This window comes from Eumetopias jubatus, unplaced genomic scaffold, assembly GCF_037043125.1.
Source record: "Eumetopias jubatus isolate StellerSeaLion01/CBP00866 unplaced genomic scaffold, mEumJub1_p1.0 scaffold_1, whole genome shotgun sequence".
In the NCBI taxonomy this organism is placed as follows: Eukaryota; Metazoa; Chordata; class Mammalia; order Carnivora; family Otariidae; genus Eumetopias; species Eumetopias jubatus.
In genome coordinates, this window is record NW_028274807.1 from 3,361,178 (window position 1) to 3,386,480 (window position 25,303).

Here is a 25,303-nt window from a genome sequence, read left to right on the forward strand (position 1 = left end):
CAGGCCCCGCAGCTTCAGGGTTGCGGCTCCGGTTAGTAGCTGTCGGGCCCGCACCTCCTCGCGCCTGGACGCGCCCAGCCCGCCCTGCTTTCCTGCGTCTCCGTCCAGGTGAGCGCCGGCCAGGCCGAGACCCGCCCCGCCTCTGGGCCGGGGGCTCGGGCTGTGGTCCCGGCGGGGCCTGGGTCGTTCCCACCCCTCCGCCGGAGTTGCATCATCTTCACCTGCACGCGGCGGGGCAGGGCCGGCGTCCCGCGCCCCCGGAACCTCCCCGCTCCCGCGCGTCCAGGCGATCTTGAAGCCGTGGGTTCAGCGCCCACGTGGCCCCGGGCCGCCCCCCAGCTCCCGTTTTTGTGGAGCGGGCGGGGTGGGGGGCCGGGAGCCGGGGTGGGATCATTGATTTTTCGCGGAATTTTTTGATGGGAAAGGGCTCTTTCGCAAATCGCTCCTTTCCGCCAGTAGTATGAGGTGGGAGTAAATATTGATGTTGCGTGGGCGGCACGTGAGGTGGGTGCCCATGGGGGGAGGGGACGCGGGGTCGTGCCCCGGGCACATACTCGGGGGCGTGGAGGGAGGATACCCTAAGACCCCCACTTCCCCAAACCCTAGGCGAGGCGGATGGCCGAACTGGAGGGCGGGAACGCACAACTTTTAGCTTCTCGAGGATTGCCTGGGCGTGCTTATCCCAAACTGTCCCGAAGTGCCCCTCCCGGGCGGTCTCCAAATCCTCTGTAGGGTCTCGATCTCCCACCTGAAAACTCAACTTTAAAGAGAGGAGTTTACTCCCTCTGCACCCTTGACCTGCCCCCCTCCCCCAACACTGGGCCGACTGGTGCGTGTCTGCAGAGTACAGCGTGCCCTCGGGGCGTTGTGACCCCAGGAGGGTCTTGCGGTTTAAGGTGGGGCGGGAGCCAGCCGGGCGGCGCCAGGTGAGCCCGCCTCCCCAGGACGCACGTGCGTCGGGGCGCGGAGCCCGCGGGTTCGGACCCGGTGGGCGAGCGGGCGTCCGGCGCAGGGCTTTTGGGGGCCGCGGAGACTCGCTCGGCTTCCCCCTGCGTACGCAGCAGCTCCTCACCTGGCCGGAGGTTTCGCCAGGCGAGGCGAGTAGCCAGAAAGGAGGCGCGGGGCTGCCCGCGTCTTCCCCGGACCCCGTCTGCGAGCGATGTGGCCGGGCCGGGGGCTGCAGGGCCGTCGGCCTCTGATGGGGAGCCACGTCTGTGACTCGGGGGCTTCTGCAAGATGGAAGATCACCTGCCCACGGGCTACTCTGGCGCCCGACGGAGAACCGGCGCTGTTCCGCTTAGGTCTTTCCAAAAGGAGGGAGGATATCCTTGAGTGGCTTCAGGGAAGATCTGAACCTCGATAAAGGAAGTGGGTGATCCCGAGGCTCGGAAGAACCACCGCTCTAAGGACGCGGGGCAGGACAGCTGGGAAGGCTGGCTTCTCCCAGAAGGCTCCCAGCCTCGGGGGGCTGGAGAATTTCCAAGGGGTGTGTGACTTGCAAAGGGTGCAAAGGTTCCTAACTCCCTGTTGGCAGGCTCTGGCCTAGGGGTCTGTGGGGAGCCGCTGGGCTGGGCTGCATCAGGCCACCTGAGTTGGGGGAAAGGGACCCAGCTGGGGCTTCCTCTGCCCTTGCTGATAACCCGCCTGGGCTGACCGGGTGAGCTCCAGAAGAGAAAGGGAGCAAGCGAGCGGCCCAGGAGCCTGGATTTACAGTTCCACGGGAGGAGCCCTGTGCACCTTCAGCCCAGTTCCCCAGGGCCCTCGACCTTTTCACTGCAAAACTGAAGCTCTTGGGAAGCAGAGGAGGGGCATGGCCGGGATCTGGGGTCCTCCTGCCTCTCAGAGGAGCTGTGTGGCTGTGTTCAGAGACCACCCTGAGCCACATCCCCTACCACGAGCTTCCTGGCAGGGACTTTTCCAAACCCGCAGGATTCAGAGCCTTTTTTATTTTTTAAGACTTTATTTATTTGTTTGGCAGAGAGAGAGCGCGCATACAGGGGGCGCAGCAGGCCAAGCAGAGAGCCCAACATGGGGCTCGACCCCAGGACCCTGGGATCATGACCCTAGCCGAAAGCAGGAACTTAACTGAGCCACCCAGGCGCCCCTAGCCTTTTTTTTTTTTTTAGAGCAGTTTAATTTTAGGAAAAATTGAGAAGACAGGATGGAGAGTTCCCACGTATATGCCTGCCTCCTAACACAGTTTCCCTGATTAGTCTCTTGCATTCGTAGGTACCTTTGTGACAGTGAACAGGACTCTTCACTGAAGTCCATACTTACTCAGGTTCCCTGAGTTTCCCCTAACACCCTGTTTGTCTTCTGGGATTGCAAGCAGGACAGACCTCCTTTGTGCAGCAGAGTTGGCGCTGTGGGAAGTTCTCGGTGACCAGTGCGTACTTAGCTGGGCTCCGTCTTCTGGTCAGTGTGGGACATGGAAGAAGGTGGCAGAAGAGGGGCTGAGCTCAGTCCCAGTCTCTCCAAAGATGAGGGTGGCGCCTGCTAGTTGTCTCCCCAAAGGAGTGAGGCCGCCTCCCCGCCTCCCTGCCTCCCTCCCATCTGCCTGTCCCTATTGTTCAAGGATCAGCTGTGTTTAAGGTGTAAAACTTGATTTTTTTTTTTTTGAGAGAGAGCCTGCACGCGCGTGCACACTCAGGCTGGGTTGGGGGGGAATGGAGGAGAGGGAGCATCCCGAGCAGACTCCCCCTGTGGATCCATGATCCTGGGATCATCACCTGAACTGAAATCAGGAGTCTGACTCTCAACTGACTGCATCACCCAGGTGCCCCGATTTTTTTTTTTTTTTAAATGGAACCTGGCCTACGTGTGCCATTCGAGACAGAAGCCCTTTTTACAACTTGGTGTTTGGGTTTGTTGTATACATTGTGAGACAAACACAGTCAAGTAAGATACCCATCACCTCCACATAGGAGCCTTTCTTTTTTTCCCACACGCCCCCATATTGAGAAAAAATTTTAAACTTTATTTTTTTTTTATGGCCAAATGATATTTCCGTTGTGCGGATATGCCACATTCTGCTCATCCCTTCATCTGTGGTGGACACTCGGTTTGTTTCCACATGTTGCCCGTTGTCAGCCCGAACGTGGTGTGCAAACATCTCTTCCCAGTTGTCTGGGTATATGCCTGGGAGTGGGAGGCTGGCTCACATGGTGGTTCTGTGTTTAACCTCTTGACGAGCCACCAAGCCATGCTCAGCAGCTGGGGCTGCAGTTGGTGCTTGTTCTTGTTGAGCTGTTTGGGGTGGAGCCCCGCCCCCGCCCCCGGGGGACCAGGTGAGCCGAATTCCCCTGGTCCAGGGGCAGCGAAGCAGGCTCGGCAGCAGGTGTTTAGAAATGGCCTGAACCGACTGAGTCTCTCCCCTCCGTTTGCCAGATCCCATAATGCCTTCCGAGACACCCCAGGCAGACGCGGGGTCTGCAGCGTGCCCCCACCTCTCAGGGGCACACCTGGGCAAAGGGAGCCTGGAGAAGGGGCCCCCTGGGGACAAAGAAGCCAAGGAGCGCCTGTGGATCCGTCCTGATGCCCCAAGCAGGTGCTCCTGGCAGCTGGGCAGGCCCGTCACGGACTCTCCGCATCACCACACTACTCTGTAAGTACCCGCTTACAGTTTCCAGTTGGTTTGTCTCTTGCCTTGAAGGGAGGAGTCTGTGTCCTGGAAGCCACATAGCCGTGTAGACCTGAGGTGTGGTCCCCCCTCATAATCACTCTGGAGGGGTGGTGAGCTGGGGCGGGGGGCACCGTAGGGATGAGTGGCCTGAGGCTCAGAGAGGCCAAGGCTTGTTTGCACTGTAGCCCAGCACCTAGATCAGTGCCGAGTGAGAGTTGATGCTGAGTCAGTAACTGGATGTGCCCCAGTCACAGACTTGGAGCGACCCTTGGAGGTGACATTTCTAGCCCCCTCCACTGGCTACACCCTCGTGTGGGAGGAGAGCCTGCAGATTTCCAACCATTAGGAACACGCCCGCATCTTTTTCTACTTAGCTCTAGGTGGTGAACACTTCTGATCATGAAATATTTTCCTGCAATGGGCTCTTTTCGTGGTTGGGCCCCAACTGTTGGATAAAAAATTGTTAAGCCCTCTATTGAGTATTTAGATGTTCGCAATGATCTTGTGTGAATAACTATAATAGAAAACTGCATCTTCAACAAGAGCCCACGATATCTGTGCCCTGAGATGCAGGAGACGTGTCTGTGGGAAAGGAAAAAAAAGACAAAAATCCCTGTCTCGTGATAAAACTTGAGTGCGTTAAACCTTAGGATTGTCTTATGTCCTTAGGATAATCTCCCAGAAGCAGAGAATGTGCTCTCAGGTGTTTGATTTTTTCCCGGAGACACTGCTGTACCAATGCTCGTGATTCCTGGTTTGAACATCAGAAGTGAGGGGTGCGGGGGGGCTGCAGGCCTCAGAGGGACTGAAAAATGTACAAATCCAGAAGCTGCAAACATCAAATGTGTCCCAGTGCCAGGAGCTGAGGAGGCCACCTCGGCTGCTGGCCAGACGGGATGAACCCTCGCTTCCTAAGCAAAGCCGAGCGGGGGCAGAAGGGCCGTGTGAGGCTGGGGCGTGGTTGCTGGGGGGTGGGGGGCAGGGGGTAGCAGAGAGAGACCCGGGTTCCTGAGGGCTCCTGAGCTCTAAGTCGGAAAGCCTGGGGTGGAAAGGATGCTCTCTTATCCTCACATACTGGCCTAACCAACCCACTTAAAGATGCGGTGGGGTTGCCCTCCCGAGGGCCTCCAGGCTCGTCCCTGCTCAGTTCTATACCGGTTCCCATGAAGCTTCTGAGGGGGAGGGGTCTTGCCCCCAAGTCCTGGTGCTGAGTCAGGACCCCCCAGTTCTCCTGCCCAGAGTCGGGTGGGGGTGGGGAGGCTCAACCTCCTTGCCCTCCTCAGGCCCTGCTGGGCCAGGAGGATTCAGGGGTAGCTGTTTAGCTCTGTCCCTTTGACTAGTTAATGAATCAACCCCCAGCCTCTCCCTGAGGGCCTGGCCTTCCTCCAAGGCTGAGATCAGGAGCCCTTGGCCCCCAGCCAGGCTTTCCCTTCAGCCCAGCATCTGTGAGGTGCCTCTCTGCTGGGCTTGCCTCCGGCCTGCCCGGGGTGTCCCCCTGAGCCTCTTGGAAGGCTGCGGTTGGAGGTTGGGTTCCAGCTTGTCCGCCTGGAGGCCTGTTTGGGCCCCTGGGGTGGGATGCTCCTCCTTAGCGCCTCCGGACCCCCTGGGAAGCCGGGCCTGCTGGGGCTGGGTGTGGGGCCAGGTTCCTGGAGCAGTGGGCTCGCTGAAGTCTGAGAACCCTGGAATGTATATTAGAAAGCCAAGGCTGTAGGAAGCAACTGCATTTCTCGGAACTCGGGTCAGTGGTGCATATTGCCAAGCGAATGTTCGGTGAGCCCGTCTGTGGCGCAGACAGGAGGAGGGTGTGGAGTTGGCATCGGTCCCCGAGGGTAAGGATGGGGGAAACCTTGTGGGGGCCCTTCAGGAAATGCATCTAGCATGGTTTGCACGCACGCGAGCCGGGCTGTCCACATCCGCCTGTCGCCTGTCACCAGGTGGAAGAATGGGGAGACGGAGCCAGTCACTCGAGTGTGAAGGGAGACTGTGGGTCCATGATACGGAAACCCACACTGAGCTGGGGGGCCGCCTGGGAATTCACCCTGGCCTTGACCCCAGGGACCCCAGGGACTCCCCCAAGGTCTTGATGGTTTTGTTTGGAGCATGGTGCTTCACACCACCTGGGCCCAACATTTTCTGAACGACGCCAGATGTCCGGCCCGCACCCTTGGCAGCCGCCGTCCCCGGCCTGGTGGGCAAACAGGCAGCCTGGGGGGCCTGGGGGCTCTGGGGTTGGCACCAGTTTGTTCATCAAGGAAAAGAAAAGGAAGAATCCTGGGGGTCAAGGTGAGAGAGGGAAGGAAGTGAGGGTCCCCGGAAAAGACTTTCTGAACAGATGGACCAGGACCTGTCGAAGTTAGTGCTGTTACTTCAACCTTCTTATTTGGAAATAACACAAGAAGTTGCAGAAACCACACAGAGGGGTCCTGCGTCCCTGCGCCCAGCCGCCCCGTGACACCTGCTGCCCTGGACACGACCTTGGCACAGCAGACCTTAGCTGAGCCACAGACGGGGTTCGCTTCCGTCGGCTCCCACGCGTCCTCATGTGGCGTGTGTGGATGTGCCTGTGACCGTAGATTTGTGCCATCACCCACATCCCAGTAAAGCCAGTTCTTTGATTTGCTTCGTGATTAAAACAGTGTGCTGGACTGCCAAGTCTGAATAATCATGGACTCCTCTGTTTTAGGGCAAAATCCCCCAAAATCTTGCCAGATATCCTGAAGAAAATTGGAGACACCCCCATGGTGAGAATCAACAAGATTGGGAAGAAGTTTGGCCTGAAGTGTGAGCTCTGTGAGTACCTGGCGTCCTCTGTCCGGTGCTTGGCCCGGCGGCTCGGTGGGCCCAGGGATGTGGGGCAGAGGGGCCAGGAAACGAGCTGGCAAAGGATGTCCGAGACCGTATCCGGCCCAGCAGGGATGTGCCGGGGTGACGGAGCTGGCCGCTCTGGTCAGGGCCTGCACGCTCGTCGGCTCGGATCTCTGCTTCAACGCCGGCCTTCGCACGGGCTAGTTAGAATGATGGCATTCAGTAATTCAAGTGTGGGACCCGGAAGGGTCCCGGGGCGCAGGCCTGCCGAGCGGTCAGGCGTTCGGGAGCTCCCGCCCATCACACAGCTGCACACTGTCCCGCCAGGGCCTCTGCCTGGCTCTAGGGGGTCAGTCTGTGGTCGAATTTCAGATATCAGGACAAACTAGGCGTGAGGTGGTTGTGCCCATGTTACGTAGGCCGGCCCGGGCCCATCCACGCGCATCTGGTGCCGTATCCACCCCGCCTTTTACAAACACTAGGTGTTTTTAAGAGATGGGAGGGAGCCTTCCCACAGGAAAGAAGAGCAGAGACAGGTCAGGGAGAACTCGGGAGAGCCCCGTGTGCCCGGGCGAGGGGCTTCTCCCAGTGAGGAGGATGATGGGAGGCAGGCGTGGAGCATTTGCAGGCCCCAGTCGGACAGGGCAGAGCCTTGTCCTGTTTAAGGGGGGCGTGGGGCTCACATCAGCCATCTGCCGCATGTCCCCCAAGTCTCTGTTGGGACTGTGCTCCCCCAACGGGGGCTTTTCCTGGCCCATGCACCCAGCAGGGGCTCTGGGTGCCTTTTTCTCCTTCACTGAGAATGGCTGTGGGGCCAACAGCAGGTGGACGGGCAGGTGGGAGTCTCCCAGTGAGCCAGCACCCTCCTCCAGGCGCAGGCAGGAGGTGGGAACGGAGAGGGGCTGGTTTGCAGAACCAGCAAAGACCGCGTCTGTCCCCACATCCTGCCTGTATCAGAGTAAGGGGGGGCGGGCAGCAGGGATCGGTTAGCGGGCAGGGGCCTTCTCGTGATTCATCCTCGGCTCCCAGTGGCCAAGTGCGAGTTCTTCAATGCGGGCGGGAGTGTGAAAGACCGCATCAGCCTGCGGATGATTGAGGACGCCGAGCGGGCCGGGACGCTGAAGCCCGGGGACACCATCATTGAGCCGACGTCCGGGAACACAGGTGGCTGTTGGGACAGGCCAGGAGGGTCCCCTGGCCTGGGGCGAGCTGCAGCTGCTTGCGGCCTGTCTGGCCGGCCTCCTCCCTTGGCTGTGCGCTCAGCACCTGGTGCACGTGTCCAGGGTGAGGGTGGGCGCGGGGGCCCAGGACACGCTGGAGGTGCCGGGCGTCATGTTGCTTCTGGGTGGGCACGCTCGCCTTTGCCTTTCTACCTCTGGAGTTCTCTGCCCTGACTCCCTCACTCCGAGGCAGGAAGGGCTGACATCAGGCCCTTTTGGAACCCGGGGTGCCATCGCCCTGGGCCTTCCTGGCTGTGGGGAGGGGCGGGGGGGGCGCCGCAGCCACCTCTCACCCCGCGCACTGTCCCCAGGGATCGGGCTGGCCCTGGCTGCCGCCGTGAAGGGTTACCACTGCGTCATCGTGATGCCGGAGAAGATGAGCACCGAGAAGGTGAGGGCAGGGGTCCTCTCCCAGGGCCGCCACTGCACACGAGGCCTGGGGGGAGACGCAGGCCTCCTGTTCCTCCGCAGGTGGACGTGCTGCGGGCCCTGGGGGCGGAGATCGTGAGGACACCCACCACCGCCAGATTTGACTCCCCCGAGTCGCACGTGGGGGTGGCGTGGAGGCTGCGAAACGAGATCCCCAATTCTCACATCCTGGACCAGGTGAGGCCGGGGTCTGGGGGGCGGGCGTGCACTCGGGGGTGAGGACCTCTGTCGGGGTGGCGGCCGCAGAGGGGCCCGCGGGCAGCGGCGTCTCCGGCCTGGTCAGGCCCTGCGGTGGGTGGCTGGCTGCGGCAGGCAAGCCTCTGGCTCTCTCTGCTCTCCGTGCGGGCTTTGGAGGGCTCGGCCCTGGGCTGGAAGGGCCTGCGCCCTGGACCCTGGAAGCGCTCTGTCGGTGTAAAATGCGCAAAAACCTTTCTACCAGAAACTGTCTGCCTCACTTCACTTCTGGGTTAATTCAGAAAGCGCATCTTCTGGAGAGCTGGATTTACTGCTTTGTACCTGTTGAGGTTCCTAAAACTGCCCGCGCCATTGGCCACTCTCACCCACGCTGCCGGCCTCTCTGGCTGAGCTGTGCGCTCCTGCCCTGTGGCTGTTGCCCCTTCCGAGTATCTGACCTCACCATCTTCCCACGCAGTACCGCAACGCCAGCAACCCCCTCGCTCACTACGACACCACCGCCGAGGAGATCCTGCAGCAGTGTGAGGGTGTGTACTTCCGTCCTACCCCTCTGTCTGTCTCGACCGCATCTCCCCCTGCTTGCCTGGGAGCGTACGAGCCACTTACCCTCTCCTTGGTAAACTCCTGTTCATCCTTCAAAACCCAGCTCAAATGTCCCTTCTCTGTGACATCCTCTCCAGAGCATCTCCCTAGAGAGGTTTTCTCTCTCTAGTCTGCTTTTTCAGACCTTGCCTCCCCTCCCCTCCAACACCCAGACATAGGTGGTCCTGTTCATGTGTCCAGCAGTGCGTTCTCCAGACCTGCGGGGGCTTCTGAGTGTGCAGGGAGTGCGTGGGTCCCAGGCTGGTGCTGTTTGTGTCCCTGGGCTTCACGCTGTGGAAGGGCACTTGGCATCGAGCCCCAATCTGAACCGGGTGGTGGCACCTGTGGTTGGTTTACTTTCTGTACGGACATGAGCTTCCTTGGAGCCTTTCTACACGTTCAGAGCCAAGGTCCGGGGGGTTTGTGGTGGTGTTTGCTGCTGGGCTATTTCCCGAAGAGACTTGAGGGAGAAGGTGCCGGGCGATGGGCCCCATTGGCTTCCTGCTTGGAATCTGGAGCCCAGGAGCCGGGCAGCGAGCTCCAAGCATTTGCTCACCCAGGTTTTACGTGTGAGAATTATCTCATTTGGCAAAAACCAGCCTCTGCCTTGGCATGCATGCCCGCGTGGACTTGTCTTCAGGCTGTCTGAGCTGGCCCCTCGGCAGGGTGAGAGCCAGGGTGATGTTTGAGCCGAGCCTGAGGGATTTCTTCTGTCTCCTTTATAATTCACTTCCCTTAGTCACGTCCCAAACCTGACACCCTAGGGGCAGCCTCCAGACGGCGTGGAGGGACACACGCCAGATCGAGACTTCCGTGGCCGTGTATCTGTCAGCAAGATTGAAATGCCCCCTGCGTCACTTGCTGTGAATGCTGTTTAAGATCTAGCACTATAACGAAAGGATGTGGAAACACAAGAATAGTTTCTCTGGAACTTTTCCATAACCAGCCATCATTTTGGTTATGTTTTCACTTGTTAGTAAGCGTGGGGTGGGGGGGCGCCTGGGTGGCCCAGTTGGTGAAGCGTCTGCTTTCGGCTCAGGTCCCAGGATCGAGCCCCACATCAGGCTCCCCGCTCAGTGGAACCTGTTTGTTCCTCTGTTCCTCCCCTGCTCTTGCACGTGTGCACGCTCGATCGCTCTCTCCTTCCAGTAGATAAATAAAATCTTAAAGTAAAAGGGGGCGGGGGGCGGCTGGGTTAGGGCCTGAGGATCCCTGACGCGGCTTCTCCCGCCAGGGAAGCTGGACATGCTGGTGGCTTCGGCAGGCACAGGCGGCACCATCACGGGCATCGCCAGGAAGCTGAAGGAGAAATGCCCAGGGTGCAAAGTGAGTGACCCAGGGACTGCGGACGGGCGGGCGGTGGAGGCACATGGGCACCGGGCCTGCCCAAGAGACGCAGGCCGTGATGTGTGTGCTTCTCTCCCCTGCGGCCTCAACTGCACTTGGGGGCGGAATCGTCAAGCTTCCGGGCATCAGGCCCCCAGAGTGGCCTGTGCTGTAGAGCTGAAAGTTCCTGAGGTTTTTGCTTACAGCCTTATGTCCAGGACAATGTGTGTGTCTGTACTGGTCTGGGAGTGGCACGCCCAGATGCTCTCGGGGTGGGGCAGTTGGCTTGGGTGGCCTCCAAGGATTGTTCCAGAAGCTCGAAGCTCTTAGGCTCGGGTCCCACATGTGCCCCGTCTGAGAAGGCATCTGGATTTGGAGTTAAGCCTGGACCTGGGGAGGGGCTTGTAGAATCACCCGGCTGGTGGTCCATTTCTCTGCCCTCTGCCCCCACAGGTTCCAGCTGTCCCCATGGGGGCAGTCAGGGCTTTTCCTGGGGCACCCTGCTCACCAGGTTCTCCCCTGGGAGGCTCCCCACCACCACATGCCGTCCCCTCTGAGTGCCCCCGGGTGAACGTTTACCTTGGAATCTCCCCAACTTGGGGCCTGGGTTCCTGGGTTTCCAGTTTGGCCTGAGGCCTGGGAATGAGGCACACGCCCCAGGGGCTGACCTTTATCGGGAGCTTGCTAAGGGCAGGATCAGGCCCCTCGATGAAAGCCAGGCGGGGCCAGAGGAGACTTCTGCCCAGCTGCAGTCCTGATGCCGCCCACACTGCAGATCATCGGGGTGGATCCCGAGGGCTCCATCCTTGCAGAGCCCGAGGAGCTGAACCAGACGGAGCAGACGGTGTACGAGGTGGAGGGGATCGGCTACGACTTCATCCCCACGGTGCTGGACCGGTCGGTGGGTAGAGCCAGGCCACGTCCCCTGCGAGGGGTCCCAGCCCTCCGCGGACGTGCGCCCTCCAACCAGCTTTCTGCGGAGGGGGAGGGGGGGCGGAGGAGTGAGCGTGGCGCGGGCAGGTGGGTGAAGCGCGGTCCTGGCGGTCAAGGCTAGGTAACCGGCGGCACCTTATCAAGTGTGTGCCGTGGCCTTGCTGGGCAAAGACGTGGACGTGGCCGGTGGCACAGACCCAGCTTTGTGTGCACATCGGTCCCCCGCAGAGGGAGGGAGCTCCAGGGGCTTAGGGCAGGTGAGTGAGGTGACTGAGAAGGACCCCAGACAAGGCTCTTCAGGGGGAGCTTCCATCGGCGGGGTCTGGAGTGGACCTTGGGGGGACATACCATGGTGCAGTGGGGGCTGGAGGATGGTTTTAGATGCCCGAGGCGGAGTGTGTCAGCCCAGGGAGAGGGAGAAAATTCCGGGTTTTTACCCGTGAGAGTCGCATCCCACGCGTGGGGCCGGGCCACGTCCGTTGAGGGTCACGGCCGCCTGGACCAAGGCAAGGGCTTCTGTGAGGTCGTACGCACGGCGCTGGGCCGTGCCCCCACCTCACGAGGGCCCGAGCCCCTCCAGAACCTTCGGTGTGGGTCCTGTCTGCAGGTGGTGGACAAGTGGTTCAAGAGCAATGATGAGGAGGCCTTCGCCTTCGCCCGCATGCTGATCGCGCAGGAGGGTCTGCTGTGCGGTGAGTGGTGCGCGGGCGCCGGCGGGGCGGCGGGGTGCAGCCTCGCCCTCTGCCCGCTTCCGGCCGGATGCGTAAGAGACACCTCGTCCTGAGGCCGCGGGTGCCGCCCGCCCGCCCGCCCCGCGGGGGGCCATCGTGCTCGCGGGCGGCGGCCGTTCCAGCACGCGCCCGGGGCTCGGGGTCAGTGTTCCCGGGTCCCTCGGGTCCACGTGCTTCGTTTTTTGACGGTCTTGCCGGGCACAGGGGTGTGGCACACGGACCGAGAGGGGGAGGAGCGGGAGAGGTGAGGGGCCTGGGGACCCAGCAGGCCCCCAGTAGCTTGACAGGAAGGGGACGCGGCCGTGGGCAGTGGGGTGCAGGCGTGAGCGGGGCGTCTGCCTCCCGCCACCCCCACCCCCACCCCCACCCCCACCCCGGTGAGAAGGGTCGCGGCGCTGCGGTCGGCCGCGCAGGGCTGTTTTGGGGGCGAGGCCAAAGCTCTCAGGACCCTTGTGCTTTCCGTCAGGCCGAGCACTGACCTTGGAGCGGGGGCTCGCCGACTGGGGTCCCAGGCTGGAGGGCGGCTGCCCCACGGGCCTCGGGGGCAGGAGGAGGCGGGGCAGCACTCCTTGCCAGCCAGTTGCTCTCGCAGCCCCAAGGCCCCCAAGGGAAGCGGCCCGATTTCCATCCCGGGGGCCGTCGGGGCAGGGCGGCCGTGCGTGCGCTCGGTGAAACCCCGCCGAGGGCTCGCCGGCGTTCCTCGGGGGAGGGTCGAGCGATGCGAGCCGGGCCGACGTGGAGCCCAGTGGGGTGGGAGAGGAAGGCAGGGTGCAGGAGAAGCGGGCCCCCCCCCCCGGCCAGAGGCAGCCCACGCGCGCTCACTGACCCCCTCCGCAGGTGGCAGCGCGGGCAGCGCCGTGTCGGCGGCCGTGAAGGCTGCCCAGGAGCTGCAGGAGGGCCAGCGCTGCGTGGTGATCCTGCCCGACTCCGTCCGCAACTACATGTGAGACGCGCCGCGTCGCCCCGGCCGTCGCTGGGTGCTCTCGTGGCCCGCCGCCGGGCCTCCCCTGACCCCGGACGGCGGAAGGCTGGGGGTCCGCGGGACCCCTGCAGGCTCCGCCTCCGCCCTCCCGGCCCGTGGGCTCCCCCTCCCGGCTCAGGAGGTCCTGGCTTTTCAGCCTGTCTTGTCCCCAGCTGGGACCCGCTGGACACGTTTCAGGGTCTGGGCCTAAAGCGTCGGCCGAGGGAGGATGGGAATGAAGCTGCCCTGACGGCGCCTCCCTGCTGCCCTCCCCCACTCGCCCCGTCGCCTCAGCCACCCCCTGGCTGAGGAGATCCCTGACCGGGGTCACGTGGCCCCTGAGGCTCTGCTGTGGAAGGTCTGACCAGTGGCCTCCGAGGCCGCTTCAGGCCTCATGGTGCTGAGCATTTGTGCACTTTTGTGTCCAGACTCTGAACACCACCGGCCCAGCTGATGGCCCCTGGGCCGATGGCTCTGCTTATGGGCCCAGTTGCTCTGCAGCAGGCTGCAGGGGGGCAGGGGTCTAGAGACCCTCCCCCCCAAACCCTCACAATGCCCTCCATAGCACGGGAGTGGGGGCTATGTGCGGTGCGTTCAGCTGCTCCTCGTGGGCACGCCATGTTGGTATCCCGGGGGTGGGGCGCGTCATGCCTGGGTTCCCACTGCCCACCTGCCCCGCTCAGTAAGAATGCCGACTCCCCACGACTTTGGCAGGCCTGCCGTGGTGTGTGCATGTCTGTGTGTGTGAAAGTCTGAAGGAGGGTGTGAGGGGTGGGGTGGGCGTGAGAGGAGGTGTGAGGTGAAGGTGGTGTGAGATGAGGTATGAGAGGAGGAGTGGGTGTGAGAGGTGAAGGTGTGTGAGAAGGGGTAAGTGTGAGGTGCGGTGTGTGAGGAGGGCAGGGTGTGAGGTGAGGTGGGTGTGAGGTGAGGTGGGTGAGGGGTGAGGTGGGTGTGGGAGGGGTGGGGTGGCTGTGAGAGGAATGTGTGAGGGGTGAGGTGGGTGAGGGGTGAGGTGGGTGAGGGGTGAGGTGGGTGTGGGGTGAGGTGGGTGAGGGGTGAGGTGGGCGTGAGAGGTGAGGTGGGCGTGAGAGGTGAGGTGGGTGAGGGGTGAGGTGGGTGAGAGGTGAGGTGGGTGAGGGGTGAGGTGGGTGAGGGGTGAGGTGGGCGTGAGAGGTGAGGTGGGTGAGGGGTGAGGTGGGTGAGGGGTGAGGTGGGTGAGGGGTGAGGTGGGTGAGGGGTGAGGTGGGTGTGGGGTGAGGTGGGTGAGGGGTGAGGTGGGTGAGGGGTGAGGTGGGTGTGGGGTGAGGTGGGTGAGGGGTGAGGTGGGTGAGGGGTGAGGTGGGTGAGGGGTGAGGTGGGTGTGGGGTGAGGTGGGTGAGGGGTGAGGTGGGTGAGGGGTGAGGTGGGTGAGGGGTGAGGTGGGTGAGGGGTGAGGTGGGTGAGGGGTGAGGTGGGTGAGGGGTGAGGTGGGTGTGGGGTGAGGTGGGTGAGGGGTGAGGTGGGTGAGGGGTGAGGTGGGTGAGGGGTGAGGTGGGCGTGAGAGGTGAGGTGGGTGAGGGGTGAGGTGGGTGAGGGGTGAGGTGGGTGAGGGGTGAGGTGGGTGAGGGGTGAGGTGGGTGAGGGGTGAGGTGGGTGTGGGGTGAGGTGGGTGAGGGGTGAGGTGGGCGTGAGAGGTGAGGTGGGTGAGGGGTGAGGTGGGTGAGGGGTGAGGTGGGTGAGGGGTGAGGTGGGTGAGGGGTGAGGTGGGTGAGGGGTGAGGTGGGTGTGGGGTGAGGTGGGTGAGGGGTGAGGTGGGTGAGGGGTGAGGTGGGTGAGGGGTGAGGTGGGTGAGGGGTGAGGTGGGTGAGGGGTGAGGTGGGTGAGGGGTGAGGTGGGCGTGAGAGGTGAGGTGGGTGAGGGGTGAGGTGGGTGAGGTGGGTGAGGGGTGAGGTGGGTGAGGGGTGAGGTGGGTGAGGGGTGAGGTGGGTGAGGGGTGAGGTGGGTGTGGGGTGAGGTGGGTGAGGGGTGAGGTGGGTGTGGGGTGAGGTGGGTGAGGGGTGAGGTGGGTGAGGGGTGAGGTGGGTGAGGGGTGAGGTGGGCGTGAGAGGTGAGGTGGGTGAGGGGTGAGGTGGGTGAGGGGTGAGGTGGGTGAGGGGTGAGGTGGGTGAGGGGTGAGGTGGGTGAGGGGTGAGGTGGGTGTGGGGTGAGGTGGGTGAGGGGTGAGGTGGGCGTGAGAGGTGAGGTGGGTGAGGGGTGAGGTGGGTGAGGGGTGAGGTGGGTGAGGGGTGAGGTGGGTGAGGGGTGAGGTGGGTGAGGGGTGAGGTGGGTGTGGGGTGAGGTGGGTGAGGGGTGAGGTGGGCGTGAGAGGTGAGGTGGGTGAGGGGTGAGGTGGGTGAGGGGTGAGGTGGGTGAGGGGTGAGGTGGGTGAGGTGGTGAGGGGTGAGGTGGGTGAGGGGTGAGGTGGGTGTGGGGTGAGGTGGGTGAGGGGTGAGGTGGGTGAGGGGTGAGGTGGGTGAGGGGTGAGGTGGGTGAGGGGTGAGGTGGGTGAGGGGTGAGGTGGGTGAGGGGTGAGGTGGGCGTGAGAGGTGAGGTGGGTGAGGGGTGAGGTGGTGAGGTGGGTGAGGGTGAGGTGGGTGAGGGGTGAGGTGGGTGAGGGGTGAGGTGGGTGAGGGGTGAGGTGGGTGTGGGGTGAGGTGGGTGAGGGGTGAGGTGGGTGTGGGGTGAGGTGGGAGGGGTGAGGTGGGTGAGGGGTGAGGTGGGTGAGGGGTGAGGTGGGTGAGGGGTGAGGTGGGCGTGAGGGGTGAGGTGGGTGAGGGGTGAGGTGGGTGAGGGGTGAGGTGGGTGAGGGGTGAGGTGGGTGAGGGGTGAGGTGGGTGAGGGGTGAGGTGGGTGTGGGGTGAGGTGGGTGAGGGGTGAGGTGGGCGTGAGAGGTGAGGTGGGTGAGGGGTGAGGTGGGTGAGGGGTGAGGTGGGTGAGGGGTGAGGTGGGTGAGGGGTGAGGTGGGTGAGGGGTGAGGTGGGTGTGGGGTGAGGTGGGTGAGGGGTGAGGTGGGTGAGGGGTGAGGTGGGTGAGGGGTGAGGTGGGTGAGGGGTGAGGTGGGTGAGGGGTGAGGTGGGCGTGAGAGGTGAGGTGGGTGAGGGGTGAGGTGGGTGAGGTGGGTGAGGGGTGAGGTGGGTGAGGGGTGAGGTGGGTGAGGGGTGAGGTGGGTGAGGGGTGAGGTGGGTGTGGGGTGAGGTGGGTGAGGGGTGAGGTGGGTGTGGGGTGAGGTGGGTGAGGGGTGAGGTGGGTGAGGGGTGAGGTGGGTGAGGGGTGAGGTGGGTGAGGGGTGAGGTGGGCGTGAGAGGTGAGGTGGGTGAGGGGTGAGGAGTGAGGTGAGGGTGGGTGGGTGAGGGGTGAGGTGGGTGAGGGGTGAGGTGGGTGAGGGGTGAGGTGGGTGAGGGGTGAGGTGGGTGTGGGGTGAGGTGGGTGAGGGGTGAGGTGGGCGTGAGAGGTGAGGTGGGTGAGGGGTGAGGTGGGTGAGGGGTGAGGTGGGTGAGGGGTGAGGTGGGTGAGGGGTGAGGTGGGTGTGGGGTGAGTGGGTGAGGTGGTGAGGTGGGTGAGGGGTGAGGTGGGTGAGGGTGAGGTGGGTGAGGGGTGAGGTGGGTGAGGGGTGAGGTGGGCGTGAGAGGTGAGGTGGGTGAGGGGTGAGGTGGGTGAGGGGTGAGGTGGGTGAGGGGTGAGGTGGGTGAGGGGTGAGGTGGGTGAGGGGTGAGGTGGGTGTGGGGTGAGGTGGGTGTGAGGGGTGAGGTGGGCGTGAGAGGTGAGGTGGGCGTGAGAGGTGAGGTGGGTGAGGGGTGAGGTGGGCGTGAGAGGTGAGGTGGGCGTGAGAGGTGAGGGGGTGAGGGGTGAGGTGGTGAGGGGTGAGGTGGGTGAGGGGTGAGGTGGGTGAGGGGTGAGGTGGGTGAGGGGTGAGGTGGGTGAGGGTGAGGTGGGCGTGAGAGGGTGAGGTGGGTGAGGGGTGAGGTGGGTGTGGGGTGAGGTGGGGGGTGAGGGGTGAGGGTGGGTGGGGGTGAGGGGTGAGGTGGGTGAGGGGTGAGGTGGGGTGAGGGTGAGGTGGGTGAGGGTGAGGGGTGAGGGGTGGGGTGAGGGGTGAGGTGGGTGAGGGGTGAGGTGGGTGAGGGGTGAGGTGGGTGAGGGGTGAGGTGGGTGAGGGGTGAGGTGGGCGTGAGGGGTGAGGTGGGTGAGGGGTGAGGTGGGTGAGGGGTGAGGTGGGTGAGGGGTGAGGTGGGTGAGGGGTGAGGTGGGTGAGGGGTGAGGTGGGTGTGGGGTGAGGTGGGTGAGGGGTGAGGTGGGTGAGGGGTGAGGTGGGTGAGGGGTGAGGTGGGTGTGGGGTGAGGTGGGTGAGGGGTGAGGTGGGTGAGGGGTGAGGTGGGTGAGGGGTGAGGTGGGTGTGGGGTGAGGTGGGTGAGGGGTGAGGTGGGTGAGGGGTGAGGTGGGTGAGGGGTGAGGTGGGTGTGGGGTGAGGTGGGTGAGGGGTGAGGTGGGTGAGGGGTGAGGTGGGTGAGGGGTGAGGTGGGTGTGGGGTGAGGTGGGTGAGGGGTGAGGTGGGTGAGGGGTGAGGTGGGTGAGGGGTGAGGTGGGTGAGGGGTGAGGTGGGCGTGAGAGGTGAGGTGGGTGAGGGGTGAGGTGGGTGAGGTGGGTGAGGGGTGAGGTGGGTGTGGGAGGGGTGGGGTGGGTGTAAAAAGTGAGGGTGTGAGGTCGGGTGGGTGTGAGGTGGCTGTGAGGGGTGAGGGTGGGGTGGGTGTGAGCGATGGCGTAGGTGAGAGTCCCGGAGTTGGTTGGTGGAGGGATGGGGCAGGTCATCTCACACAGTGGCGGGTCATGGACTCCCCGTGTGGGCACTCGTGCTGCCTCGTGAGGGCCGGCAGCCCCGTGGCGGGGCCGGTGTCCTTCACCCTCGGGAGGGTTGTGTTCCCTTCGTGGCTGTCCCTGTCAGGAGGGGGGTGGGGAGGAGGTGGCCCCGGGAGCCGCGAGGGGCCTGCTGGCTCAGGCCCGGGGACAGAACCTCCTGTGCCCTGCGCTCCTTCAGACACAGACGCGGGTCGCTGCTTGACCAGATGCCCGCCTCAGGTCCTTGCTGGGGTCTCCCAGGTCTGCCCACTGGGCCTGGCCCCCTCGCCCTGCAGCCTCGGCCACGGAGCCGGCGGGGTGGCGGGGGGGGGGGTCTCTGCTGGACCATGGCGTCCGGCGAGGGGTGCTGGGCTTTCTCTGAGAGCCCACCGTGTCCCCCTCCCTGTGGGCAGAGGGGTGGTGAGACCCTCGTCCGGACCCTGGTGACTTGTTGACACCCGCAGGTCCAAGTTCCTGAGTGACAAGTGGATGCTGCAGAAGGGCTTCCTGAAGGAGGAGGACTTCACGGTGACCAAGCCGTGGTGAGGAGCGCCCTCTGAAGTCCCCCGTGTGGCCGCAGGGCACCTTGCTCCGGCGCACAGCAGCCCGGCCGTCCCCGCGGTCTCCCGGTGTGATGACCCTCACGGTGGCCGTGTCTGTCCCTGCCCCCCGCCTCCCAGTTCACGGCCCGCCCTGCTCTCTCCCTCAGGTGGTGGCACCTCAGAGTGCAGGAGCTGAGCCTGTCGGCTCCGCTGACCGTGCTGCCCACGGTCACCTGTGAGCACACCATCGAGATCCTGCGTGAGAAGGGCTTCGACCAGGTGCCCGTGGTCGACGAGTCAGGGTCAGTGTCCCCCCCCTCCCGCCGCGCCGCGCTCTCGCCATGGCACCGGGGCCGGTGGTGGCCATGCCAGCCCTGGCCGGCCACGCAGGCACGCACAGGTGACCCGCGTGCGCAGGCTCCCGAGACTGTCCCCCTGCTGGCCCCTAAAGTCCAGGTCCCACGAGGCGGCCAGTTGGTTGGCCCCGACACTGGTCAGAACGGAAGCATCCAGGGGACCCACTGGTTTGCAGAGTCCCTGCCACACGTAGGCCCCGCACGTACCGGTTGAATTCTAAGAGGATTTGCCCACTGGGCCGAAGGGCACCCTCTGACGCTGAGGGCGGCGGTGGGCATACTCTGCCCCGGGGAGGGAAGGGGTGCCCGCCCTGACCCCTGACCCCTGCTTCCCAGGGTGATCCTGGGGATGGTGACCCTGGGGAACATGCTGTCATCCCTGCTCGCCGGGAAGCTTCAGCCGTCAGACCAAGTTCAGAAGGTCCTCTATAAGCAGTTCAAGCAGGTACGAGCGCCGCTGACCGCGGGGCGGCACAGTGTGGCCACACGGGCTCAGGAGCAAGCCGGGCCCATGCCTTTCCTGGGCACGCTCGTGAGGCATACCTGGCGGGCCCAGTTATCTAGTGAGGACTAGAACCTTCTGGAGACGCTCGGGGCTGGTTGCACGCGCGCTCTGGCCTCCACGTGGCGGCGAGGGGGCAGGTGGGCTGTTGGCTGTGCCGCACGGGAGAGGCCAGGGGGCTCGGGGGGCCGAGCCCAAAGCCAGGGATGAGTGTGCGGCTCCTCCCCTGCCACTCATGGCTGCAGGCTCGCCAGAATCCGAGGATTTCTTCCATTTCCGCCGCCTCTCCCGGGGCCCTGCAGAGCCCCTCCCCCACCCAGCCGCCGCCGCCCCCCCGTCCCCGTCCCCGCTCCTCCGAGCCCACCTGTCCCGCTTCCTGCAGCCACGAGCACCCCCGCTGCCCCCACATGGCGGGCGTTCCGGGGCCTTCCCGGCTTGCCCCTCCCGCGGGCCTCTGCTCAAACGGCCCTCCTCGCCGCCCCCCAGCCCCTGGCCCCCGAGCCCCTGGCACACGGGTGTGCCTCCCGGGCGTGAGCTCCGGGGTGCTGCCCGGCCCCCGTGTCACCTGTGAGGGGCTGGCAGCCCGGCTGAGCACTGGCGAGCTGTCCACGGGCCCCGCTGCCACCAGCTGTTGTTTCTTCCCTCCCGTCCCTGGAGGTGTAACGGCCACACAGTGAGCACGTTCCACACGTCCCATCTCACGGTGTGACATGACCCCATCCCCAGTCACCCCGAAGGCTTCCCGCACTCCTCCCTGACCCCCGGCACCGCGGAGAGGCCCTGCGCTTCCTGGGCCCCAGACTCGCGCATACAGACACCGCACGTGCCACGACGTGTCCGGCCACTTTCCCACCGCATCCCGTTTCGCCATCCGTCCGCAGTGGGCCGTGCACACGGTCTGTCCCCTTCCCGCTCCATTGCATCTCGGGCCTTTTGGGGTTGATTCTGTGGGCGCCTGGCCCTTCCCTCGGGGAGTGACTGCACCCACGCCGTGGCCTTCCGTGGGCCTTCCGTGGGCCGGCGTGGCTCCTCTGGGGGGGGGGGGGTCTCCGCTCTGATGGTGCTTTGGTTTTGTGTGTGTGTTTTCAGGCTGGCAGAGCTGGGGGCCGCCCCCTGCCGCACAAGTCTATTTTATTCCCTCCCTCGGGCCAGATCAGACCTTCCGGCACGCCTTTACCTTCAGAGCATGGCCAAGCCCCGGGCCGGGCCCTATTAGCTTTACTGCTTTCTCAGGGTCTCCGTGTGGGGACTTCAGTGTCCTGCCACCGAGACGCTGGGCAGGGCCGGCAGAAGCAAAACATGAAGGGGCCCCAGTGTGCCTGCTCCGCTCCGCTCTGGGCGCCAAGGGGCTGGTGCAGATGGTAGCAGGAGGTCTTCCTTCACCAGGCATCCGAGGCTTCCATGGACCGCATCCTGTCTTGAAAACGCAGGGGCCACAGGATAAAGCCTGGGTGGGACCCGTCTCCCAGGCACACGGCGCTGCCCTGTGCTGGCCTTTCCCGCTGCCCCAACCACCTGGCTCCTCCTGACCCCTGTGGTCTTTCTGGCCACATCCAGCGTCTGAGCCGCCGAGCGCACACTCGGGGCACTGCTGTGTGCGGTTCAGCCCACACCCGGTGTGGCTACGGTGTAGGGTACTGCTGACCCTCTCCACCCGGCCCCGTGAGCCGTGTCTTCTCACGGGGAGATCACCCCCATTACCGGAGCCAAATAGGAAGGGCGCCCGGCTAGGCTCTGGTGGGGCTAACGGGGCTTTGGAAGTCACCTTGGGGTTTGTCCAGCTCGCATCTGATGAGGAGCCCCAGGGAACTGATGGCTGTGGAAGCCATGGGGACAGAGGACTCTCCAGGTCCATCAAGGGCTTTCCTGGGATGCTAAACAGGCGACCCAAGAGCATGGTTAACACCAAGTGACCCTTGGGGCTGGGCGGCTGGCGCCCTGTCCGTAACTCCCCTTCTGAGAGCCTTGCGGTGCGACCAGGTGGAAAGAAGATCCCACCACAGAGCCCCAGGCCGTGGGCCTTGCGCCTCCAGCCTCACGGGGGTGGGCTCACTCTGCTTTCCGGATCGGTCGTCCCCCCTCGCGGGGCTCACCTCTCCCTCTGGGCCATTTAAAACTGGAAAGATCTTTCAAAGGGAATTATGGCCTCAAATGAGTTCAGCTGGTAGAGCGGTTGCCTTCGATCATGCGAATGTCATCTTCCAGGGAAGGGCAGGTGTCTGTGGAGTGCTAGGGATGGACAAGCTGGACAACGCCCCACCCCGCCCGAGGGCCAGGGAGGCCCAATCCATGGAACAGCCTCCTCACACTGACTTCTAAACGAATGTAAAAACGGAGGCCATTTAGGCCTTTTGTTGATAGCAAACATCTCTCTGGACATGTGGTCACTGTCACTTCCCAGCTCCTAGGTGGTTGGGATGAGAAACCCCATTTCGGGTCTTTCCTGAGGTGTGAGCTGGGTGTTGGCCATGTTGGGGGAAGAGGGTCCGGGCAGCCCTTCCCAAGGGGGTGGGCCCACCTAGACCTGGATGCTGGGTCAGCTGGTGGTGAACTACGGACTGAGCGGGGTGATGGGCCTAGAGACGGGGGCCACCGTGGTCTGGCCTTGTCCCCCCGCCCCCGTGAGGACCAGGGTCTCTGTGCCATGACTGGTCTTCCAATCCCCCCGTCCTGATTTTTCTTCCTGGATCTTCTGTCCATTTTGTATTCCCCAAATTCCCTTTCCCATCGTGTCAGAAACACGCTTCTTCCCGTGAAGCTGCGTGCAGGCAAGTCTACTCATATTTATCTTTGAAAGGCGGACGGACCGAGTGTCTTTTTTCTTACTGTCAGTTCTCATCACCTGTCTTGAGCAGATGGTACAGAGTCCGTTCCCACACTCTTCCCTTCTCCACATGGTTTCCTGAGTCTTGCGTTGGTGTCAGTTTGTTGCGACGGTGACCAACGGTCCACTGTTAGTAAGTAAAGGGCTAGTTGAGGTGGGGATTCCGTCTTTGTCTTCTACAGGCCAACGGGTTGTGACAAATGCATCCAGTCCAGCATCCCATAGAATAATACTGTGCGTAAACCACCCCCACTCCACCTCTTTGTCCTTGATCTTACTTTGCCTCTTCTAGAACGTCCAGACTGAACTGGGATCAGACCGTGGGAAGCTCTCTTAACAGGCTCTCTTGTGTAGTGATATATACAGAATGTCCTGTGTCTCTTCAGGGACTGATGGCTCATCTTAGTGTCTTATGTACATTGTGTTGTCCTCTGCATCCTGTGTTCAGTTTCTGATTCAGCCAAAGGCTACGGGGGGACCTTCTGGAACAGTAGCCGGCCGTCCCTGGGCTTTGCTCCCTTCCCTGGCGGGCCTGGCGGGCAGTGGCCATGGGAGCGGCAGTCCTCAGGCTCTGGCCAGGTTGAAGCCTGGCTGGGCCGCCCCCATGGGCGCTAACCACCGCTTCTCTTTCAGATCCGCCTGACGGACCCACTGGGCAAGCTCTCGCACATCCTGGAGATGGACCACTTCGCCCTGGTGGTCCACGAGCAGATCCAGTGTGAGTAGGGCCCGCTGCAGGCCTGGCTGGGTTGGGGCCGGGGAGCGGGAGCCCTGCAGGCCGCTGGCTGCCAAGGCGCAGCCCCAGGTTCCATGTGCCTTCCTGCCATGAGCTGTGTGAGGCAGGGAGGTCCTTGTCCCTCAGGCATCTAGGGAGTCGGTGGTGCTGACCTTAAGCCCCCACCGGCCTTGGACTGGGGATCCGAGGGACCCCTCTGCCTGGGTGCCCACTGCCAGGGAGGCCACGGGGCTTTCGAACTGCCACGTACACAGCCACTTTCAGGCCAGGGGACACCGGTTCAGTCCCCGGGAGGCGGCGGCCTGGGGAAATGAGAATCCGGAGGGGCCTGGAGTCTGCCCACCCTCCTGACAGAGGGCTGGTCTTGGCGCCTGGGCGGCCCCGAGTCTAACCCCTCTCCCGTCCTTGGCTCCACAGCGCAGGACCTGGCCTTATCGGGCGTGGTGGGGGGGCCTGCAGGTATGTACGCCCTGCCCCTCCCCGGAAACGGCTCTGCGGTTAGAATCGCAGCCTCCGAGGGCAAAGGAGGGTGTCCAGAGTCCTGGACCCCCAAGCTTGAGTGGGAGGGTTCTTCCTCCTAGTTTCACATTTACTCGTATTTGAGCATCTACAAAAAAAAAAAAAGAGAGAAAAAAGAAAAAGATAAGGAGTTCCAGGTTCAGGGTCCAGGAATAGTTTTCTTCGAGTCACACTCCATAGCACTTCTGCTGTGTTGGCAGAGCCGAGTGGTCTAACGGACCGCGTGGCCCTTTACAGAAAGTTTGCACGCCTCGGCCGTGGATGAGTTTCTCCTGGAGGGGGTGTGTAGGGCAGGTTACAGAGGCAGCTACAGACCGCCCTCTCCTGCAGGGGTGCGTGCGCAGAGGCAGCCCTGGACAGGCTCCTCCAAAGCTGCCCCTTTGCCTGTACATCCCTGCAATGCCCGGGGCTGATCTCTTCTGGGTTCCTTGTTTTTTCCTGAGGTGCTCTGAGTAGGCCAGCTGGGTGCCCGCCCCCCCCATGCCTTCCCCACCCCCACCCTCTGTGACCTCTGCCCTCAAAGGCGCCGGGGACAGCCGGCCACAGGAGTGGTGCTGGGGAAAGAGATGGGACCTGGGCCTTTCCCTCCCGCTCCTCTGCTCTGCTGGCCGTCCGTGTGTCGGTCACTGCTCTCCAGGGAAACCAGGAGGATGAGTGGACGTCCGGAAAGAGATTCAGTATCAGGAATTGGCTCACGTGACTAGGTCGGCAGGTCCCAGGAGCTGCAGGCTGAGTGGACAGACTCAAGACCCGAGAAGAGCCAGTGTTTCAGTTTGAGTCCAAAGACAGGAACGATTTTCTCTCACTCAGGGAGCATCAGCCTTTTTGTTCTATTCAGGCCTTCGGCTGATTAGGCACGGCTTGCCAGGCCAGGGAGGGCCGTCTGCTTTACTCAGTGTACCCGATCAAATATCTGGTCTCAGCCAGCCAGCCAGAATAATGTTTGACCGAGTATTTGTACACCCCGTGACTTAGTGAAGCAGACGCACAAAATTAACCATCCCCAAAACCCTCTCTGCCCACTGGTGGCACAGGATGGCAGCCACCGCGGGAGAGGCCCGGGCTTGAAGACAGGCCAGAGCTACGAGCTGCCGTAGTTCATGGCTGTGGGCAGTGTTGGAACTTCACGCCCAAACTCAAGCGCAGGCACCAAGGGGGGCCCACAGATTGGCTGAGTAGTGAGACTGGGGCATCTGGCCCGGCAGACCTGGTGTGGAGAAGCCAGGACCCTACTCTGCAGCGTCGCCCAGACGGCTCCTGTCAGAAGACGGCCGTTGCTGTGGGTCGGCCTGGGTGCTGTTGGGGAGACCCTCGGGTGGCTTCAGGGCGGGGCCTCAGGAGCTCAGCCGCCAGCAGGGCCCGGGTGTGGGCAGGGCGGCCTCTCGTCGCATGCACACAGAGGTGCCTTTTTACACCTACTGCCTTGTTCCTCAGACCACAGCAACGGCAGGTCCAGTAAGAGGCAGATGGTGTTCGGGGTCGTCACTGCCATCGACTTGCTGAACTTCGTGGCTGCTCGCGAGCGAGAGCAGAAGACCAAGTCAGGACCTGCCGGGGCCACGGCACAGCTCTGACAGCCCCCACGCCGCCTGCTGGTGTCCATCCTCTCTTGCTTTTGTCTGAGCACACGGACGTGACTTGCCGCTGCCTGACACTGGGCACTGCTCTAACAGGATGCTTAGCCTGGGGCCAGCAGGAATGTTTGTTTTCCCTTTCTTAGCACCTGGCTACCTAAATGAGTCTATTTATGGTGTATTAGAGTAGATGTGTTTTTCTTTAACTTTCTTCTAAAACAGTCTTATTAAGTAGAGCTCAGCCAGGTGGAGGAATCCATGTGAGGATAGGAGCCGGGTGGGTGAAAGCAGCTGCAGGTGCCTCTTCTGGGGAAGAATCCAGAACCAGCAGCAGCAGAAAGGGGCTGGGGGAGCGTGGGTCAGTGTCTGCTTGGGGCTGGGTCGGTCAGAGCGACTCGAGTGTTTGGGGTTTTTTTGATGGAGGTAAAATTCCCATAACCTTACATCAACAGTTTAAAAATGTGATGTTCTCGGGGTCATGTAGCCAGGTCCCAGTGCGTGTTATCACCTCCTCTCCCGGCCACCGCCACTCTGCTTTGTGTCTGCGTGGGTGTATCTGTTTGGGATCCATCATATAAATGGAATCCTACAGTCTGGC

At 63.0% G+C, this 25,303-nt stretch overlaps 1 protein-coding gene across 3 annotated transcripts; it reads left to right on the plus strand.

The window, feature by feature from the left end:
- On the plus strand, positions 1–25,303 carry CBS (cystathionine beta-synthase). 3 transcript variants are annotated; one of them, XM_028126474.2, is made up of 17 exons: positions 1–108; positions 3,388–3,604; positions 6,306–6,412; positions 7,457–7,591; positions 7,959–8,038; positions 8,119–8,253; positions 8,729–8,798; positions 10,088–10,179; positions 10,955–11,080; positions 11,720–11,804; positions 12,681–12,786; positions 18,117–18,194; positions 18,362–18,496; positions 18,887–18,995; positions 22,510–22,594; positions 23,030–23,071; positions 24,566–25,303. In XM_028126474.2, the coding sequence occupies exons 2-17, from the start codon at positions 3,396–3,398 to the stop codon at positions 24,703–24,705; spliced, it is 1,734 nt and encodes a 577-aa protein (XP_027982275.1). In that variant the 5' UTR covers positions 1–108; positions 3,388–3,395; the 3' UTR covers positions 24,706–25,303. The 3 variants fall into 3 exon arrangements, 2 of the variants coding, with proteins under 2 accessions (XP_027982275.1, XP_027982276.1); XM_028126475.2 differs by lacking the exon at positions 23,030–23,071; XR_015768276.1 differs by lacking the exons at positions 23,030–23,071; positions 24,566–25,303 and adding an exon at positions 21,908–22,009 and having other exon boundaries at positions 26–108.

Coding starts and splice junctions, on each gene's coding strand:
- CBS (XM_028126474.2), top strand. CDS start 3,396: ATGCCTTCCGAGACACCCCAGGCAGACGCGGGGTCTGCAGCGTGCCCC. Junction 12,787..18,116: donor GACTCCGTCCGCAACTACAT/GTGAGACGCGCC, acceptor TGACACCCGCAG/GTCCAAGTTCCTGAGTGACA. Junction 18,497..18,886: donor CCCGTGGTCGACGAGTCAGG/GTCAGTGTCCCC, acceptor CCTGCTTCCCAG/GGTGATCCTGGGGATGGTGA.